Source organism: Malaclemys terrapin, chromosome 10 (genome assembly GCF_027887155.1).
Source record: "Malaclemys terrapin pileata isolate rMalTer1 chromosome 10, rMalTer1.hap1, whole genome shotgun sequence".
Classification (NCBI taxonomy): domain Eukaryota; kingdom Metazoa; phylum Chordata; order Testudines; family Emydidae; genus Malaclemys; species Malaclemys terrapin.
This window is the reverse complement of record NC_071514.1, coordinates 71,596,324-71,617,949: the sequence shown is the minus strand read 5'-3', so window position 1 is coordinate 71,617,949 and position 21,626 is coordinate 71,596,324. Positions and strand designations below refer to the sequence as shown.

At 43.2% G+C, this 21,626-nt stretch overlaps 1 protein-coding gene across 1 annotated transcript; it reads left to right on the top strand.

Moving 5' to 3' along the window:
• Positions 1-831: 831 nt before the first annotated feature.
• On the top strand, positions 832-19,120 carry CRYM (crystallin mu). Its single transcript, XM_054042767.1, has 8 exons — positions 832-1,165; positions 2,683-2,833; positions 3,852-3,914; positions 12,014-12,115; positions 12,629-12,815; positions 15,906-16,027; positions 16,733-16,817; positions 17,508-19,120. Exons 1-8 carry the CDS (start codon positions 993-995, stop codon positions 17,570-17,572), a joined length of 948 nt encoding a protein of 315 aa, XP_053898742.1. The 5' UTR covers positions 832-992; the 3' UTR covers positions 17,573-19,120.
• The last annotated feature ends 2,506 nt before the right edge of the window (positions 19,121-21,626 follow it).

Sequence of the window (21,626 nt, the reverse complement as noted above, 5' to 3'; positions counted from 1 at the left end):
TAGACGGTCCTTTTTCACTGCTCGGTCAGTGCGTCCGAATGGTGTGCGGCGTGCGCCTGCGTGGCGGCGCAAAGCCCCTCCCACTCCTAGTAACTCCCACGGCTCTCCATCGGTCACCGCCTTCTCTTGAGGCGCGCCCCCTATGGGGTGCAGGCCGGGGCTGTGCCCAGTGATCAGTTCTTGTTTGGGTGGATTGTGCGGCGCATGGATGACCGGGAGCTGTCCCCCACGGTTAAATAAATAGCCATCACAAAGCCCGGATTCTCCCTTTTCATAGCTGTGCCTACCCGGAGTTTTCGTAGGATCCCTCAGTAGCTGGGGTAGGAGTGGTGACCCCATAGCACAGGGCGTGGGGTTAGTGAAGAGACGTTGCAAAAACTGGGATCCCGTGGGAAACTATGCTCCTGTGTGGGAAACGCATTGCCTGTGCCCAGAGCGTGGAACAAACAGGCTGCAGGGCTGGGCTCAGACGGGGGCAGTTCCCACAGCGGAGGCTCCCTCCATGAGGCATTACGTCACCCTCTGCTCACACGCACCGTGGGTTTACCCTCTCCCGGTGGCGGGTGACCTCCCTCCGCAACGAGCGAGACACCCCACAGTAAGGGATAATAATGACAGAGCTGCACAATGGGAGGAGTTCCCCATAAGAATGTGTTCCTTAGAATAATGAGAAAAATGAGGACCCCCCCCCGTGACGTGTAGCTCTGCGATTCCCCCGCGGTGATTCCCCCCTTTCCAAGATAAGGAGGTACGGCCACAGGGATTGGGGCGTGGCGACAGAGTCACATACCGGCCCCAACAGGCTAGGATGGGCTCACCAGAATGTCTTGGGGACCCACTAGGTGGCGCCCCACACGGCTCAGTTGCAGCAGCCTGGCGAGAGGGGTGGCAGCGGGGGTCCGGGACAATACTTACAGCCAAGCGGGCACAAGAGGCTGCAGCGGAGGTGCACGAGAGTGTGTGTTGCCCGTGCGGCCCGGACGCTGGTCACCATGAGCGCTGCGCCGCCGGTTTTCCTTGGCTCCGAGGTGGTGGAGAAGCACTTGCACCGCGCCAGCCTCCTGATCCCTTCGCTGGAAGCTGCCCTGGCCAATTTCTCCAGCGGCGCGGAGGGAGGCGTCGTGCAGCCCATGCGCACCGTGGTGCCGGTGCAGAAGTACAGCGGGTAAGTAGGGAGGGGTGCACACTCTAGGGCAGGGCCGGCTTTAGGCCAATTCCACCAATTCCCCCGAATCGGGCCCTGCGCTTAAGAGGGCCCCGTGCCAGAGGCAGGGCTGCCCAGAGTGGGGGGCAAGTGGCAGAGAATCCCTTCCCTGGCTAGAGGCACCTTTTTAATTTTTACTCACCTGGCGGCGCTCCAGGTCTTTGGCAGCGGGTCCTTCACTTGCTCCGGGTCTTTGGCGGCACGTCCTTCAGTGCCGCCAAAGACCCGGAGCGAGTGAAGGACCCGCCGCCAAAGACTAGGAGCGCAGCCCGGTGAGTACAAGCCCCACGTGTTATTTTTTTTAACATGTTTTTTTTTTTTTTTTTTAGTCGTCCCTGTCAGGGCCCCGTCGAAACTGTTCGAATCGGGCCCCGCACTTCCTAAAGCCGGCCCTGCTCTAGGGAGGCCCATCACGGACACTCCTCGGGGGGCGCCCCTCTCGTCCTGAGCCAGAGTGGGGGGAGGAGGGGATCCCTTTCTCAGTCCCTCCCCACGGTGAGGACTTCCTTGGCTGGCCCTTGTGCAGCTGCCGTGATATTCCCCAGTTGTGTCTGGTTAGGGAGATTTCCAGCTCGGATACTGCAATGAGAGCAACCAGGCAGGCCGAGCGCAGCGAGCTTTCCCCTCTCCTGTCATGTCCCCTGCACCCGTTTACTCCTAGCGAGCACTCGTGCAAATCGCTACATTCTCTGAAGTGCCCGACCAAGCTGGAGCAGCAGGCAGGTGCCCCAAATTTCCTGGTGCCCTACGCAGCTGCGTAGTTTGCGTATGGGTAAGGATGGCCCTGGCTGATGCTTCCTTCAAACGAGTTCTGGAGCTGGCTCCAAAGTCGTGCTGCAAAGGGAATGGGGAAAGTGCTTTGTGTCCTTTAAAATCGATGGTGAAGATCAGCCATCCAGGCTGTTATAAAGTGTGCCCATGGGCCGGCCCTCTACAGAACCAGGATAAAGCACTGCTGTGTCCTGCACAGAGAGAGAAAGAAAGTGGGGGCTTCTAGTGTTTCAAGGATAATAGGGGGATAATAATTAGTAGGAAAAGGAGAAGACTGTGGGTGGAATCCTGGCCTCCTCTGAGTTCAAAGGGGGTTTTGTCATTGACTTCAGTAGGGCAAAGATTTCACCCTATTAGTTCTGAACTAAAGCTGTGAATAGTCATTAACAGTGCCTGGTTAGGAGGAAAGTCAATGAGCAAACCATTAAAGTTAAACTGTACTGGAGAGCTGGGGTGAAATCCTGGCCCATTGAAGTCAATGGCAGAACTCCCATTGGGGGCAGATTAGATCCTTCTTTAGAAAACACATATTTAAATAGCCTAGAAAATGTCACACAATTTAGAAGTGGAGAAGAGAAAAAGTAGGGCTATAGAGAGGGTTATTTATTACATTAGAGATCAAAAGCAGTTGCTTATTAATTTCTTGCTAGTTAGCTAACAAATTACAAAATTTCATGTTAAATGTATATATTTTTTCTCTTTCAAAGATTTTTAGGGGTCATGCCTGCTTACAGTGCAAAGGACGATGCTCTAACAACTAAACTGGTAACCTTCTATGAACACAAAAAGGATTCTTCTGTTCCCTCTCACCAAGCAACTGTATTACTCTTTGACCCAAGAAATGGCTCTTTAAAAGCTGTAAGTTCAGCGTGCATTGATGCATTCTGTTTTGTTAACAGTCTGTCAAAATGATACTTCGATTTTAGATGACATAGCTGGTGTAAATCACCATCACTCCATTCACTTCAGTGGAGTTATGGCGATTTGTGCCAGCTGAGAATCTGGCCCTCAGGCTTGTCTGTTTCATTCTCTTTAATCTGTCCTTCTTTCTTTGTTCTCTGAAACTGGTGATTTGAAGTGAAACTCTTTATTTGAAGAACTCCCCCGACACCATGTTTAGCTGATATTTTAGGGGGAAAGAATAAATTGCCAAATATTCTGAACTGTTAAAGGCAATGCAAGTTTTACTGTTTGCCTCTGTGAGACTGGGATTGGGGGGCTGTAATAGGAATTTTGGGATATTATCTTTCTTAATTAAAAATGCGGATAATAGTTTGAGAAGGGCCAGAACAGTGAAAGTGTCTGTTTCTCAGTGAGAATCCACAATCCATTTTCACATGATAATTGACTATATAGAGCCAGAATCTATATAGAGCCAGTGCCCACCCAGAGTGCAGCACAAGGTAGGGGGATACCTGAGTATGGCTCCATGGTGCTCTACCTGGGCCCTGGCATAGGTTAGAGCAGCCTAAGGGCTGCTCCATCATATACCTGCTTGCAGTGGTCCCCAGTGCTAGCCAGAGTGCAGCGTGTTCTGGACATGCCTTCATTGCCCTGAAACACCCCCGGTACTGGGGTCTCCAGGAAGTGTAGTGTAGAAATGTTTATGTTGGGTCAATGCCACTGTGATGATGGCAAATTTCCACTCGCTTTGTGCTGCCTGAATGTCATGAAAGGAGTGGAGCAGGGAAGAGAATCTACCAATTTTCTGTAGAATATATTTGCAAGTGTTGCATTAATAATAATCTTCTCTCAGGTTTTCCTTGTCCCTTCACATGATATATCAGTTATTAAGCACTAATTCACACATGGAGAAAGCATCTGGCATTATGTTTTCGGTGTTCATTTCAGTCTGTTTGATTTTCTTCTTTAAAAGGTCATGGATGGCAGTGTCATTACAGCAAAACGAACTGCTGCAGTTTCCGCGATAGCTACCAAGGTAGGTCTGATGCTTTATAAAGTGGGTTGAAGTAGATTATTGGTGTGTGACAAGGCAACCCTTCCTCCGGTGCCCTCCCGCAGAATGCCGCTGCATGACCCATGAACCTGCCACAGTTACCCCTTTCATCCAGAGTCCCCAGTAACTCCAGGTAATCTTTCCAGGTACCGATACCCGTTCCAGCATTTATTTATTACAAGAGTCCCAAAATTGTAATCCAGAATTCCTCAACACAGTCCAAATTCCCAAATCCAATCTTTCAAGTCACAACAGTCCATGAACATACCAAGTACACTCTGATGTCTCTCACTATGCTCAGGCTCTTGGGTACAGCTCTGGCATCTCTCACCAGGCCTCATCCCAGCCCCTCAACCTGGGTTACTTCTCTGCCCTGTTTCATTCTCAGGTCTGTCTCTGGCTCTGGCTCTCACCTGGAGACATCAGCAAGCTCACCGCAACATCCTCTGCCAGCCTTTATCTCTCTCTGGTCTTTTAGCCAGCAGGTGTCTCCTTCTGCCGCTCTCAGCCTTCAGCCCTCTCTATCCATGGTTCTGTGGCCTGGGGAAACTTGTATGTAATTCCTCAACTGCCTTCCACTTTCACTGGCTTGATCTGGATCACTGCTCAACACAGAACTCACAGCTAATTCCTTCAGGGCCAGCTCTCTCTCAGCCTCTGGACTCTCTCTTGCCTTTGGGCTGTCTCTCGTAATTCCCAGGGGCAGTCCCACCCTCTTTATTACACCAAACTAGGGCACATCTGGATTGGAACAGGAGAGCTGGGCCAGTTGTCCTGTGACGTGGTATCATGTAAAATAGCTTAGAGGTCAGATGCGAATGCGATCTAAGAGGCTTTCAATCCATGCCAGTTCTCTTTAATCATAGGTACTAGATTTATGACAATGTTCAGTCCTCAAAGAAAAGCCTAAAACTTGGTTGTTTCTATTTTAATTCTGAGGGAGTTGTGTAGAGTAATATAGTTTAAGGCCAGAAGGGACCACCAGATCATCTAGTCAGACCTCTTGCATATCACAGGCCACTAGCTCCACCCAGTTAACCCAGTATTGAGCCCAATAACCTGAAATAGATTAAACTATTGTTTACCATAGACAGCGAAAAGGAGGGACCAATGTGAACCAATGACCTAGCCCTCTGCAATAGCAGGGAATTGATTAGGTGAGATATCCAAGATGATCCTAGTAAGTCGCATGTCGCAGAGAAAGGCAAATAACCCCCAAGGTCCCTGCCAATATGACCTGGGGAAAATTCCTTCCCAACCTAAAATAGCAGTTGGTATGACCCTGAGCATGTGAGCAAGACCCACCAGCCAAGCATCTGAGAGAGAATTTTTCTGTACCACATCAGAGCACGATCCCACCCCGTCTGGTGATGCCATCTGTGACCATCTCCAGTGCTTTAGAGGAAGGAGAACCACTCCCCAGAATACAACAGGGAAAAATTCCTTCTTAACCCCTACAGGTGACCAACTGAAGCCCTGCATCATGAGATTTAAGAATATAAGACATAAGACTGGAAGGAACCCCCTTTGCCATCAAGCCAACCCCCATCACTGCATGCAACTCCATCATATAGTCCCACTCAAAAATTTATCAAGCTCTATCTTCAGACTAATTAGGTTGTTTATCTGAACAATGTCTATTGGAAGGCTGTTCCAAAACTTCATTCCTCAGATGATTACAAACTTTCTTCTAACTTCCATCCTAAATTCAGTCATGGCCAGTTTGTAACCATTTATTCTTGTGCCAACATTTTCCTTTAACCTAAATAGCTCTTCTCCCTACCTGTTGTCTATCTCCCAGTGTCTTCATAGAGAGTAATCATATCCTCTCTCATCCTTCATTTTGCTAGGCTAAACAAGCCATGCTCTTCCAGTGTCTTCTCAGAAGATAGGTCCTCCATGCCCCTGGTCACCTAGTAGCTCTTCTCTGCACCAGTTCCAGTTTGAGATCATCTTTCTTGAGTAATCAGATTTGTACACAGTATTCCAAATTAGGTCTTACTAGTGCCTTGTACAATTACATTAATACTTCTCTATCGTTACTGGAAATAACTCTTCAGTGTATACACGAACGATATGCCTGAAATAATAGTGCAGAACTTTGCGTACGCTGATGGTTTGGCACTCGCCACTTAGGCCCGTAGCTTTAAAGAACTTGAAGTGACCCTTAGATCTGACCTTAAGCTCATGGAGAAATACTTCCAAAAGCTGAGACCAAATCCAAGCAAATCGGTAGTCTCTACTTTCCACTTTGACAATAGAATTGCACAAAACACTCATAACTGTCAAGTTTCATGTGAAACTGTGCATTACGACCCAAAGCCAATATATTTCAGTGGCATTCTTGACTGCACACTGACCTTTCATGACCACTTCAAGCAAGTAGCCTTGAAAACAAAAACTCATGTCAACATTATTTAAAAGTTAGTGGGAACAAGCTGGGGATCAACTGTCCTGGTTCTAGGAACATTGGCCTTGGCCCTTGTGTACTCAGTTGCAGAGTATTGTGCCCTGGTGTGGAAAAGAAGCTGCTATACTCAGCGTATGGAGAGGCAGCTGAATCAGACCATGCAAATCATCACGGAAACTTTAAAATCAACACCTCTACTGTGGCTTTCTGTATTGACAAACATCGAACCTCCAGCTGTCCGTTGAGATATAGCCACAGCACAAGAACTTAAATGTGCCGAAGACTATGCAGAACCTCCCATCTGGCAGGTTATGGATAACATACCCCCATCACGCCTGAAATCGTGAAAGCTACTATAGACCACACTTGATCACTTCTAGTCTCTGGATCTGGCGAGGGAATGGCAAAGTGTCTGGACCTCATCTGCTGTTCCAAACAAGCACATTATTACTGAACCAACAAATGCCTCCTCGGTTTCGACCTGCCACGCAGACTTGGGACCACATTGACCCACATCCAAAGAAATAGTGGAAGATGCGGCTACTTGATGCACAAGTGGAAAATCAAAGACTCTGTTTCATGTGACTGCAATGAGAACATCCAAACCAATGAACACATCAGAACATAGTGTCCCAAATATGTATTCAAAGATGAATTGGATGATATCCACAGTGTCTCAGAGGAGGCCTGGAAATGGCTTATGGACCTACAACTGCATCTATAAAATGTCACTCTGTAGATGCCATACATGCCTGCGAGAGAGACTGGAAATGCCTCACCTGATATATCCTAGGACCACATTTGCCTATTTCACAGTTGTATCACATTCACGGCACATAGTCATCCTGTGATCAACTAACACAACCAGGTATCTCTCCTCCTCTGTCATTTTCAACTGATGAGTCCCCAGTTTATAGCAGAAATTCTTATTATTAGTTCTTATGTTCATGACCTTGCACTTTTAAATTTCATCTCATTTCTATTACTCCAGGTCATCAGTGTCATCCAATTCTTCCTGTATAAAATTCCATTCCTGTGTATTGACAATGCCTCCCAACTTCATGTCATCAGTACATTTTACTAGCACCTTCCTACTTTTTGTGCCAAAGTCATAAGTCCCAAGTCTGATCCTTTAGGAACTCTGCTAGTAACCTCCCTTCAGCCCAGTTGTTCTTCTTTCACCACAACCATTTGTCTTCTCCCCTTTTGCCAGTTTCTTAACCTACTTACAGTTCTTATCCTAATCCCCATCTTCTTCATCTGAATTACTAATTTCCCGTGTATATGAAATGCCTTACTGAAGGCCAGATAGATTAGATCTACTTCATTTTCCTTATTTTAAAAAATCAGTTATTTTATCAAAGAAAAGGTATTCATGCTTGTATTAGAGGGGTAGCCATGTTAGTCTGGATCTGTAAAAAGCAACAGAGAGTCCTGTGGCACCTTTAAGACTAACAGATGTATTGGAGTATAAGCTTTCGTGGGTGAATGCCCACTTCATCAGATGCATGTAATGGAAATTTCCAGAGGCAGGTATAAATATGCAGGCAAGAATCAGTCTGGAGATAACGAGGTTAGTTCAATCAGGGAGGGTGAGGTCCTCTGCTAGCAGTTAAGGTGTGAACACCAAGGGAGGAGAAACTGCTTTTGTAGTTGGGTAGCCATTCACAGTCTTTGTTCAATCCTGATCTGATGGTGTCAAATTTGCAAATGAACTGAAGCTCAGCTGTTTCTCTTTGGAGTCTGGTCCTGAAGTTTTTTTTCTTTTTTGGTGTTGCTACATCATATCTACACCAGCAACACCATCACAGGACCTAACCAGATCAGCTAGAACATCACCGGTTCATTCACCTGCACGTCCACCAATGTTATATATGCCATCATGTGCCAGCAATGCCCCTCTGTTATGTACATTGGCCAAACTGGACAGTCACTACGTAAAAGGATAAATGGACACAAGTCAGATATCAGGAATGGCAATATATAAAAACCTGTAGGAGGACACTTCAACTTCCCTGGCCACACAATAGCAGATGTAAAGGTAGCCATCTTACAGCAAAAAAACTTCAGGACCAGACTCCAAAGAGAAACTGCTGAGCTTCAGTTCATTTGCAAATTTGACACCATCAGATCAGGATTAAACAAAGACTGTGAATGGGTTGCCAACTACAAAAGCAGTTTCTCCTCCCTTGGTGTTCACACCTCAACTGCTAGCAGAGGACCTCACCCTCCCTGATTGAACTCACCTCGTTATCTCCAGACTGATTCTTGCCTGCATATTTATACCTGCCTCTGGAAATTTCCATTACATGTGTCTGACAAAGTGGGCATTCACCCATGAAAGCTTATGCTCCAATACATCTGTTAGTCTTAAAGGTGCCCCAGGACTCTCTGTTGCTTTTTACATGCTTGTATTGTATGTGATATGGGAGTGATTCACTCTGTGAATCTGAGAATATATTGGAGTGGTTTTGCTCAGTTATTTTTTTGTTGCTTTATGTATGCACCTATAGGGGCTTTGGGTAAGTGCGGTGATAAATCAAAACTGATTAGACTACACAGCCTCTTCCCCAGTCTGGCCACTATGCCACTCCACATAACTTCCAATTCAAAGTAGGAATATTAATACAAATAAATCTTCAAATACTAATTTAAAAATATTTGACTGGTCTGTTAATAAAGCAGATAACCCTTCTGAGGCCATCAGTTTGAAGGAAAGTTTTAGTCTTCTAAGCGCAAGAATGATATCAAATCTGCCCATCTTCTTCATTATAAGTGCTATGTTTCCTGGCCCACTAACTCTTCTGCTTTAGATTGACGACCAGATTCTCTTCTCAGGTACATCAGTCTTATGCTGATGTAATTCCACCCAAATCAATGGAGTTACAGCCAACACAGAAGTGGAGTATCTATCCCCAAGAGCCACTCCATTTGGAGTGGAGAAGGGGCGAATAATGTGTGACCGGGGTCCTAGTGGGGAGCCAGCTGTGGTCACTCAATTAGGGTGAACTGCAAAGAATGGGGCAGCCAAACCCCCAAAAGCTGGTGGATATTCCAATACTTAAATTTACCAAGCCAGCATAGAACAGTTTCTTTATTACCTTACTGGTTACTCAGAAGTCCAAACAACACAGTTCCCTTAAAGTGATCCAGCCTCGGGCCTCCATCCAGGGACCCATGTAAAATATGATGAAAATTTCTGTAAATCTTATTTCATCATATAAAAGAAAAGGAAAAGATTCCACCAATCCCAAAGGATCAGACACATTACCTCCCAGGTTAATGAATGTTTCAGATCTTACCCAAATACATGCTACAGCCAATTCTTATTAACTAAACTAAAATTTATTAAAAAACAGAAGAGAGAGAGTATGGTTAAAAGGTCAATATACATACAGACATGAGTTCAATTCATTTAGGTGCAGATTCACAGCAGAGATGGTGAGCTTCGTAGTTGCAAAGAATTCTTTCAGAAATAAGAACAGGAGTACTTGTGGCACCTTAGAAACTAGTCTCTAAGGTGCCACAAGTACTCCTGTTCTTTTTGCGGATACAGACTAACATGGCTGCTACTCTGAAACATTTCAGAAATAGTTCTTAGTTTATAGTCCAATGTCCAAATATCACATTCAGGGCATATCAGCATAACTGGGACCTCAATCTTGCGACTCAAACTTCCCCTGAAGAAGCTTAAGCAGATCTGAGATGACAGAATCGGGACCCAAGGATCTTTTGTACAATTTCTTGTCTTTTGACAAGTTGGAATTCCTCAAGGAATAAAAGGTAATTAGGATGACTTTGAAGGAGGTCCATCACCGGTACTTAACTATACGAATTAACATAAGGCCATTTGCTTTTTCCTTCACCATTCACAGTACATTTCAAAGAGAGATGTTCATAATTCATTTAAATGATATCAGAATACAGCATAGACAGGGACTGTTGATTACATTGTGGACCCTAATCATACATATGTAAATACACAAAAACACAAACATTATCTCCCTACATGTCTTTTGAGGGTTATTTATTTGCAGGATGTTTAACCCTTTCTAGCCATGCGTCACACAATGAATTCCTGAGATGTTAGACTGTTGGACTGCTCTCAGCTCAGACCTTCCCACCTTAAAACCAGATCCTGAAGACTTTACACAAGCAAAGCTCCACAAAAACAACAAGGAGTCCGGTGACACCTTAAAGACTAACAGATTTATTTGGGGTAAAAAAACCTCACTTCAGATGCAGTGACTTCAAAGGAGCTTTGTCTGTATTAGAACTTCCAGATCAGACCCTTATCTGTCACCTGCTGCTCTGAGATTTTCAGGACTGTTTGAGCCCAGCTTTCAGTTGTCATCTTGTCCTCTTTATGGCAGTTCCTCTTCAATAAGCCAGTACTTTTATGTACGGAACTTTTGAAATCTCAATGCTACAGAGTCAGTGTAACAAGAATCAAAATGAGCTCTTAGCTTTGATAAATCTGCTAGATGAGATTTTTTTTATTTCTTTGCAGCAGTGTCAGTTCACCAGGCGTTGAAAGCCCATATAGTTCAAAGGCTTCAAGTACAAGAGTGGCCATAGTAAATGCACAAACAAGAAATGCAGGTGGCTGGGGCTAGGTTCAAACATCCCTTCTTTTTCCTCCCCAGTTCCTGGTGAACCACAGAGGATGATTAAGCAGGGAAATTCAGAGCTACCAGAGGAGTGAATTTTAAGTCTTGAGCCTCAAGCCACTCTTGTTTGTAAATATTGACTGGTGGACACATATCCTGTTCTTAGCGAAGTTCATCTCTCTGGAGTGTTCTAAATCAAGGATGTCAGACACGGGCCATACTTGGCCAGGGCTGAAATGTAATCTCTCTTGTTTAGAAGGAAAAACAATTGTCCCAAACTGGTACTATTTTCAGCAATTTGACTCAGCTTAAAAAGGGATATGAACAAGTGACAAGTAGGAAGCTTCATTTCTAGTCTTTTTCTTCTTCTTCCTCTTCCTCCTTTTTTTAAAGAGCAGATAAACAACTCTTTAAACAAACACTCAGACTGAGGCTAGATTAGCGGGTTACTGTCTGGGGGCATGGCATTTCTTCCAAGCCCATTACCCCAGTTTTGGGATGCACATTGTGTCCTACAGGATTGCTAAATAAAAGGCATTTCATCCTTTCTTTGAGTGGTGTCTGCAACAACAATGTATAATCTGCAAAATTTTGTGGGATAAGGATTGTAACTTATAGGGCTACATTTTGCCCTAGTATACCAGTGCAAATGGTGGTGTCAATGGAATTGCATGCCTGTAAATGAGGTCCTGTCTATCCTGGGGATATTTATACTCTTACAGTTATCCTGATGTAGGTGCAATCCCTCCGTGCCAATGCAGTGCACTGGTGTAAGCCCTGTTTCACCTCCAGTGCAGCATTTCTGCACTGGGGTTTTATACTGGTGTAACTACATACATGTAGCTACATCAATACAAATGCAAAAGTGCAAATTGAATCAAACCCACAAAAGTTTCTCTTAGGAATCAATGACCCCTCTGTACAACATTTAAAAATAAACACTCTAGTGTAAATGTGCCTGAGATTGAGGGGTTTTAATTTAAATAGTGGATCCATCATCACAACTGTGTTTTTTCCATGACTACTGTCATTGATTTCTTTTCTAACTTGATATATTTTAGTTCTTAATGCCAGCTGATTCAGAAGTGCTGTGCATTCTAGGAGCTGGTGTTCAAGCCTATAGCCATTATGAGGTCTTCACAGAGCAGTTCTCATTTAAAGAGGTAAGCCAAGGAATGCATCTCAAAGGAGAAGATTTATTTTTCTCAATTATTTTTTCAGTAACACCAATAACAAATAATGTATATAATAACCAGTAAAGCTGTATCTAATGGCTTCAGCAAATTTCAACAAAATGTCTCTAGACATTGCACTTCTATAGCCTTTCCTCCTCCCTTCTCAAAGCATTTTAATAACACATGCTGGAAACAAAGTCAAGTTTCAGCCTTACTCTTTTCTCTGTTTGAAAAAATCCTACCGTATATAAGTTTCTTGGACAAGTTTCCTGCAGCCTCGATCAGTTCAGATTTTCTATTTAAAATGTATTTTATAAATATAAAGATGCCATGAACTGTTATACTAGCATTGCAAGATAATCATGAAGATGTACTAGTCCAGACACAAAATCTACTCACCTGTTCTTTGCCAGGATAAGTAATGATAATGAAGAAAACGTTTTGCAAGGACGGGTTACTCATATTATATAATCTCTACATGCTTTCCATGTTGCTTTGCAGGTCAGGATATGGAATCGCACTAAGGAGAATGCTGTGAAGTTTGCTCGCTCAGTTAAGGGTCCACCAGTGCAGGTTTGCTCCTCTGCTCAGGAGGCTGTCACCGGAGCTGATGTGATTATAACGGTCACCATGGCAACAACGCCAATTTTATTTGGAGAGTGGATAAAACCAGGTGCCCATATCAACGGTATGCCAGACTCTCATTGATTAGGGGGGTTTCTCTGCTATTATTTGTATTATTATTTTATTTAGCTCTGATGTGCTCAATGCTGTGCTGTATAATACTCACAAAGACAGTTTCTGCCCAGAATGGTCTAGATTTCTCAGAATAATCACTTCTCCTCTTTGAGCACGGTCCTGCAGGGTGTCTGTATTCAATGCTATCAGGGATTCTGCTATTGTATGTTTGAGCAGCAGGTAATCTCAGCTTTGCTATGGTAGCCAACAAGGTGTGGCCTTGATGTCCCCATTTGGTCTTAGACTTAAACAACACCCTAGAAACCTGTTCCCACAGTGATTTTTTTAGTAGCACTTCTGTTTCCCTGATATTTATCATCTTTTCTACTGCCCTGTTTTGCAAACTCCTTTATTTCTTCTTTTGGGGCTGACTCCCTTTGATCTCAGTGGGAGTTTTGCCTGAGTTAAGAACCGTGTAAAAATTGAGAGAACCTCAGGGTTTGGTCCCTTCGCTGTGTTCTGTTTTTAAATTGTGTTTTCTGGTGATGTTGTTGCTGCCCTAGCATACGGAGTCCCTGAGCTCCTTGGCATTTATTTACGTTATTTAATTTGGAGCTGGTTCAGATGACCTTGTGCACTTTCCAAGTGGTCTGGTAATGAGACAAAGGCAACTTGTCAGAGGGAACAATTTAAAGGAAGTTCCCACATTTCAAAAGCACCCCACCAATTTTTCAAACTCAGTTTAATTCTTTGCCGGTGACATTGTTATCTGTGCTGTCTCACAGCATGAAGGCCGTGTGTACAACCAGAATCAATTAGTGTCTTCATTTGCTGAGGCAACACATACACAAAGACCACCTCTCCTTGTTTTTTTTCCCCAGAGGCATTCCTATTGCATGAGTAGGCATTCAGACAACACTGGAGTTCTCACAACCCAACTGTCTGTAAAGTTGTATAGAAGAATTGTTTTACCATTCAGTTCAATATTATTTGTGTTTCTCTGTACAAAAGAAGTTGCTAACACAAGAGTTTTACATTTTTTTTTTAATGATAAGCCTTTGTTCACAAAACTGTTTCGGTAAGTAAAGATCTGTAAATGGGCTCCAATTGTACTGCTTACAAAGTCATAAGAAAAGAATGGAAACTGCAGGTTTAGAAATCCCAGATAATAATGTTCAGTCGTAGGTCTGCACATACAGTTCCCTGCAGCAAACTGCTTCTTTGGTTCTGATCTGATAAGGATAAGTGAGGGATCTTTTAATTGCATTTCTCTCTACAGGCATGTAACATCAAGACAGTCTGGATCAAAAACACTTAATAAAAAAGAATTATGAAATTCAAGGCTTTTGCAAATGAATTGAGGAGAGGGAAGTGGAGAGGGGCAAGAGATAATAGGAAAAGGGGGGTGATTGGGTCATTTACGTAGATGTCTACATCCTGCTGAGGAAGAGGTTACAATCACAACATCCAGCAGGGCTTTGTCAGGAGCAGCAGGAAGAGGGTGAAGAACAGAAGAAGGGGCTGATAAGATAAGAGAGGATATGATAGAGCAGCATAGCGCCAGCCTACCAAACTATAGTACAGTGTGGTTGTTTGTTAGTTAAACAACTGTATAAATACGCTTGTTATTCGAGAAAGGGTTGGACTTGGCAGCCTTTGAGACTGAAGGTCTGTGATTTATGATGAAAAGCACTATATGAGCACTAAGTACTTTTATTATCTGTAGCAGAGATACAGCGTAGGCAGTGACAGGGTGAGCTTCCCTGTGTTGCCTTGCCTTGTCAGACTTGCCCTAAAGGGCGAAAGGGTAGTTGTTGTACATCCGTCCTTGGTGCTAACCAAGCACTTGGCTTGTCTGGTTTTGTATTAGTTTGTTAATGTCTTTGACTGCTGTGAGAATGGGAACAAGCTGGACATGGATAAAACTCTTAGGCCAAACTGGGGAATGCATCCTTGTAACAAATAACATATGTTGCTCAAAGAGCTTGAGGTTTATTGGCAGATATTTCACTGTGATTACTTTGTAAATGATATGCAGAGCACTACCTCCCTTTCTCTGCCTCCACTATGACCTCTCCTCTTTGGCTAAGCCTTCCAGAGGATAGAGATGTAAGCAAGAGGGCCAAGCCTAAGAGGAAAAGGCTGTCTAATGACAAACGCTAACAAAGAATCCTGCTCCCCTTGTGAGTTCACCCTGCCGTTGTGGATTTGCTTCCACAGTGCTCAGTTTTATTTTACTGCTAGCAGCCTGATTCTCCAAGGCAGGGGTGGCCAACCTGAGCCTGAGAAGGAGCCAGAATTTACCAATGTACATTGCCAAAGAGCCAGAGTAATACATCAGCCCCCCCCACCACCTCCAGCCCGCCGGCAGCCCTGCCGATCAGCACCTCCCCCTCCCTCCTGCCCGACGTGATCAGCTGTTTCTCAATATACAGGAGGCTCTGGGATGGAGGGGGGAGGAGCAAGGGTGCAGCAGGCTCAGAGGAGGGGGCAGGAAGGGGCAGGGGCCTTGGGGTAAGAGGTGGAGTGGGGGCAGGGCCTGGGGTTGAGCAGTGGAAAGTTGGCACCTGTAGCTCCAGCCCCGGAGTCAGCACCTATGCAAGGAACCGCATATTAACTTCTGAAGAGCCTCATGCGGCTCTGGAGCCACAGGTTGGCCACCCCTACTACGAGGGAACTCATTGATTTCAGTGGTCTTGGTCGTGTTGTCACTGAATACAAGGATTTCAGTGGGAGCAGGATTAGACCCAATGAGGGCTGATGGTGCTCAGCAGGCATAACAGGAACAGCACTTTGGAGGATTGGACCCTAAGGGCTCAATCCTGCTTTGACATCAATGGGAGTAGAAGGTGCTCAGCAGGATCAAGCCCTAGATGCATAATGTACAGCTCAGTCGGAAGCCCAGGACTTCCCCTAGTCAATCAGGCTGTTCTTGTTCTGTATCAGTGAAATTGTCCTCAAGGTTAATTTCAGGCTGTTTGTGCGTAAGTGACGACACTGCTGTGGAAAGACATTATTCACCTCTGTTGAACAAGAAATGTGTTTCTGTTAAATCCATTTGAAATATTTCTCTCTGAAGTTAATCACTTTTATCTTTTAGCTGTTGGGGCAAGCAGACCAGACTGGAGAGAGCTGAATGATGAAGTGATGAAGAATTCTGTCCTGTATGTGGATTCTCGAGAGGCTGCTCTGAATGAATCAGGAGATGTTATATTATCAAGGGTAAGTCTTTCTTAAATGCTAGAGCTTCTCCCCTCGAATGCTACTTTTGAATTGCGCCATTTCTCATTGCTTTCAGATCCATCCTTTATTAGATCTACACTTAAAAATGTGTAATGTTTCAAAAATTATTCCAAATCTTTCACTTTCATCCCAGAAGATCCCAAAGCAATTTATACATAATGGGACAAATTCTGCTCTGTTGCACCTATGTATCCCCATGATAGACGTTTCAGCATAATTAAATTGGAACTGCCTCTAATGTGTGGAGGCCAGCAGCCAAACAGATGGCTGTCACACTGCACAAAATTGAGGAGAGGGGACCTTTTGTCATGCCCTTACACAAAGTGCCATAATATTTTTTTTTAATGTCCACACATAGCAGACAGGGCTTTCATTTTTAAGGTTTCCTCTGCGAAACCAACAAACTGTAAACTACCTGGAAGTCAATTGATCTTTGTCAGCAAGGTAACAGGTCGATCATTTTGAGTAATGAAATTCAGGCAGATATTTTTCTCTGAAAGCCATGTTATTCTTCTGAAATTTCTGTCTAGTTTCTATATTACTTGACCTAACAATGATCTGTTTTCCCAGTAACAGAACCTTTCCAATTTTTTGTCTTCTTTCTTTTAAAATCACTTAAAAAACAGTTTATTTCTCTAGATGGCTGTCATGGATATCAAGCCTAAATGTGCATTTGTTTCACAGGCAGAGATTTTTGCCGAGCTGGGGGAGGTAGTGAAAGGGACAAAACCAGCCTTGCGTGAGAAAACAACAGTGTTCAAATCACTGGGTAAGAATAACCCCCTCCTATGTGTAAATCTGACGAGGAACAATGCCTTGTTATTTATTAAGTCCCTCTTGCATGGGAAAGTTGATGATCTTCAAAGCTGCTGTCCCAACACACTCTACAGAGGACAGTAGCTACAATATAAGATGTGTATTTTCCCTCCTTTCTCAATGTAGCAAGACTCATAAAATCTAAATTGAAAGGAAAGCAAACATGATAGAAAAATATGTTGTCCATTTTTTTTAAGTTCCATTTACTCAACTCATGACTACATTGTTTACTAACATAGCTCCAACCTGAATGTCCTACTCTGATGCCCCTGAAGTCTATTTGATTTGAAGGTGATGTGACAAAGAAGTATGGTATTGGAACTGATCAGAAGGCTGGATTACCATGGTCGAAGTTGAATGACCTGTTAGCAAGGATCCATTGGTTCCAGTTGTGGTAGCTTTTACAGCATGGATACATGTCCAATGGGAATTGGATTGAAACCAATAAACTCCTTTTACACATGGCACCTAACAGCTATCTGATGGTGATAACTTCTTGTCATTACCAGACTGGTGTCCTAGATTGTGGTGTGAAAGATTCTCTAATCCATTGTCTAGTCATTCTGTTTCCCTGTGAAGTTAAATTATTTCATTCAACCGAAGTATTGGTTGTAGGTGATTTTAATTCTGTTATATATTTCAGGGATGGCAATTGAAGACACTGTGGCAGCAAAATTCGTTTATGATTCCTGGTCAGCTGGTAACTAAAACCAAGAGCCTGCAATACTAAGAAGGACAAAATAATAGAAAGAAAATGGTTCATGCTTAGTTTTCTTGTACCATTTCTTTATAAGAAAAGGAAGTAATTCCATAGGGAATATAGTACTTTATAACTTTCAATAGCCAATATTAAAATTACATCATATACAGCATTTACTTTTATTCTTTAATGTCAGACATCTAATGTTTTGTAAAGTTACTAACAAATGTATTTCTGTGCATTTTGATATCCTTTGGAATAAACCACTTTTGCTCACTAATGTAACAGCTAGCAGAAAAACTGTGTGCAGATTTCATGTCTGTGGAGAGCTAATTGGTATTGTGGTAAAATGCACTAGTGTGGAGACTGCAGTTTAAATCTGGTATCATGTCACTAGTGATAGCTGTCTCCATTTAAACCCTAGTGGGACAGTTCTCAGCATGATGAAACCGCCATCATTCAGACATCTATCCATCTGGTCTCTAGAAAGGTTTGAATCTGGAATGCTAGAAATGCTGTAGGTTACAGTTAGAGTGTGTTAATCAAAAAGGGTAAATAGTTAATCATGTTCAGTGCCTTGCTATGCTGGGACTTAGTATTATCAGTTTATGATGGTCATGAGATTCACCCAAAACTTCAGCGTTAAACAGTTTTTTCTTTAAAAATAAATAAATAATATTGCACATACTCTATTGGGAGATTTCCTGATTTAATATGTTCATAAATTCTCTACTAAGGCTCTCTTAGGTTAGAGCCATGCTGACTTATTCCAGTGGGATAAACTTCTTCCCAGTGTGAAGACAAACCTTTTCAGTGCTGAGGTTTGTTTGTGTCTTGAGTAGGTGAGTGGACTGGTAATCATGCTTTTAGCCATATGAGCATTGCTTTAAAGGAGCCTCTCTTTCTTTCTTTAAAGGAGCCAGGGGTGACATGCTAGGTAAGGAAAAGTTCCTGTTCTATGCTAACAACCCAACTGTTTTGCATAGATTGCACATCTGTTAATAGATGGCTCTTGTCTTGGGAAAGAGTCCCAAGCTTGGGGCTGCATTTGTGCCTTATAAAATTGCTTGCATCTACATTTTATACCATGCAGGTAATTAAATATTTCTTCATTCCATGGGAACGTATATAGCACAGTCATTTGTAATGCTGCTAGTACAGTATAGAGAAGCAATAGACAGGAGGTACAGTAGAATTTACTGTTAAATCTCTAGGTGGTGCATGAGTAAATTTATAAAGAGAATTATGGGCAAAAGTCACAGGTGACATAATGTGTGTGTAAGTTACAAGCCTTTTGTAAACTAGTCAGAAAATAGGAGTAAATTGCATAGTAGTGTAATTTGCATAGATTTAGCATTGAGGGGTAACAAACCCTTAAATCTTTTGGGTCAAACGATGCTCTCTTTTACGTGGGTGCAAAATCCAGAGTAACTCCATTGACTTTCCAGTGGCATAAGTGAATGAAGAATTTGTCCTCCTAACCTTTGCTTTTTTAAATTGTAATGATGTGACCTTAAAAATTCTGTTATGAAAAAAATCACATTTAATGTACTGAATATTTTGAAATGTGTGCATTTATTTAGCAGTGACGGACTAATGACACTGGGATGATCCAAGTGTAACGTGGGCTGCCAGAACGAGTTTCCACACATAACTCTGGCAAAACAGCAATACCATCTAGCAAAACTGCTATCCCAGTGCTATGCCTCTCTTGAACAAGGATTGCAGTTCTGGCCAGACTGAGTAACATTTTGAGGTGGGGCACCAATGGGGAGTGAAATGAGAACACCAAATGGTTCATTTCCACATGTGAAATAAGCCAGCCTTTTGTGTTTTGTTCTCTGAAGGTGGAACAGTTTATGCACTAACTCACTGCCCAGTGATTTATATTGATGTTTGAAAATAAAAAACGAGATGGCTCCAATCGAAGGACTTGATCCTGGCCACCTTGAACTTCCATTGGCTTCAGTGGGAAAAGCAGGTGCTCAGAGCCATGCTCCAAAACTCCACAACTGGACATTTCTAAACTTTTGGGAAGTTTGGATTGAACTCTGGATCCAGTTTTCATAAACCAAACTAAATACCCAGATCCAAATGCCCCCCAACTTTGTAAACATTCAGAGCTGAATCTGAACATTACAGCTTGCTCCCATCTCTAATAAAAATAATTCTTGGTCGTTTTCCATTTGGGGATTATGTTAAATAGTTGCCAAAATGTGGCTGTTATCAAGGTGCTGTATCAGATGGTTCACTTTCTGACTTGACATTTCTCTCTGTATTTTCTATTAGCATTTCCAATACCAGACTGAGAGGGCCATTTAATTGTAGCAAAATTGCAGCACGTTCAGATGGGATTTCCAAAGGAGCCTAGGAACGTTAGTGCCCAGTCCCACTGAACTTCAAGGGGAGTTGTATGCCTTGCTCCCTTACCTTCCTTTGAAAATTCCAGCCTAGATCTATATATTTTTCTTCTTTCACAAATCCCAGAGGTACAACCTCAGGATGAGTATCATGTGCAACAGACATGTAAGTTAAAATGAAGGGGAAACTATTTTATTTTTAGTAATCTTTCATTTTATTGTCCTTTATTTGTTAAAACTCTTTTTATAGACAATTAAAACAACTTTTTCTATCTAATTTGTGCTGCATCTTCCTGTGATTTTTAGCACTGCAAATATCAACATGGCTGTCCCTTGTAGTAAATTACTTGCTGAGGGCAGGGCCGGCTCCGGGTTTTGGCCGACCCAAGCAGCCAAAACAAAAACCAAAAAAAAACGCGATCGCGATCTGCGGCGGCAATTCGGCAGGAGGTCCTTCGCTCCCAGGCGGAGTGAGGGACCGTCCGCCGAATTGCCACCGAATACCTGGACGTGCCGCCCCTCTCCGGAGCGGCTGCCCCAAGCACCTGTTTGAGAAGCTGGTGCCTGGAGCTGGCCCTGGCTGAGGGAAAAGAAAACAAGCCAACTCTGCCTCACTCTTGAGACTGGACTTTCCAGTCTCTGGCAATGCAGCACATTTTGTATTCACGGTGCTGCCTGTCCAGTTCAGACTGTAAGCTCCGTGGGGAAGTGGCCACTGCTTCTGTATGCTATACAGGGCTGAGCACACCAGTGGGGCTCAACAAATAATTATGCGGGCATAGATTTGACTGGATGCTTTTACCCATAGTGTATAAAATCCTTCTGGATGAAAGGCACCGTATAAATGTAGGCCATTATTACTAATGGGTCGAATTTTGGGCCAACTATATAGACTTGTGAATGGGCAGAGGGTTTGTTTAAACAAGGAGAGCTGCTTATGAAAGAGCTTCAGGAAAGGACACTGCAGATTTCATAAATGAAGAACTAAAATGCATCCCTCCCAATTGTAGCATATTAACAGGTGGCCAGAGGGCTGTTCTACAGTAGGAGCCACTTATTAAAGATGTTGTTCTTCAAGGGAATTGCTTCAAGAAATATTTTTTTGTTTTGTTTATCATTTAAAATGAAGGAACTTTATCATGTGCATCCAGGCAGTCAGCCTCCACATAGGATTTTGCTGTCTGCACCATTAGGAGATGTCGCTGAGTCTCAAAGTTGGTATCAATAAAGTAGATTTACAAGTGGAAATACAAAGGGTCAGATTTTAAAAGGTATTTATGTGCCTAAAGATGCAGATAAATGATTCTGAAAATTCCATTAAGTGACTATCTGGATCTTTAGGTGAGTCTGCATACCTTTGAAACTTTGGCACAAAGAGCCATTTTCTACCTATTACATTGTATGTACTCTGGTCCAATTTCTTGTTGGCTATATTTTAACTGTACAACACAGTACAGAGATTGGTTATTTATTTCTACTAAGACTCCAGTCAAAACAGGCAACAAATCAGCATAGAATTACCTATGACTGTTCTGTGGTAAAGGTTTCCATGTAGCAGTTCCATCTTTAGTGGCTTTATTCACAGATGGGTTGATGATGTGGTGAGAGAGTCCTAAATAAACACTGGTAATGTGTAGGGTGAGCCAGGAGGGGAGTGAGGGGAGATTGCAAATTGTAATTAGATTCCAGTCATGTGGAAAAG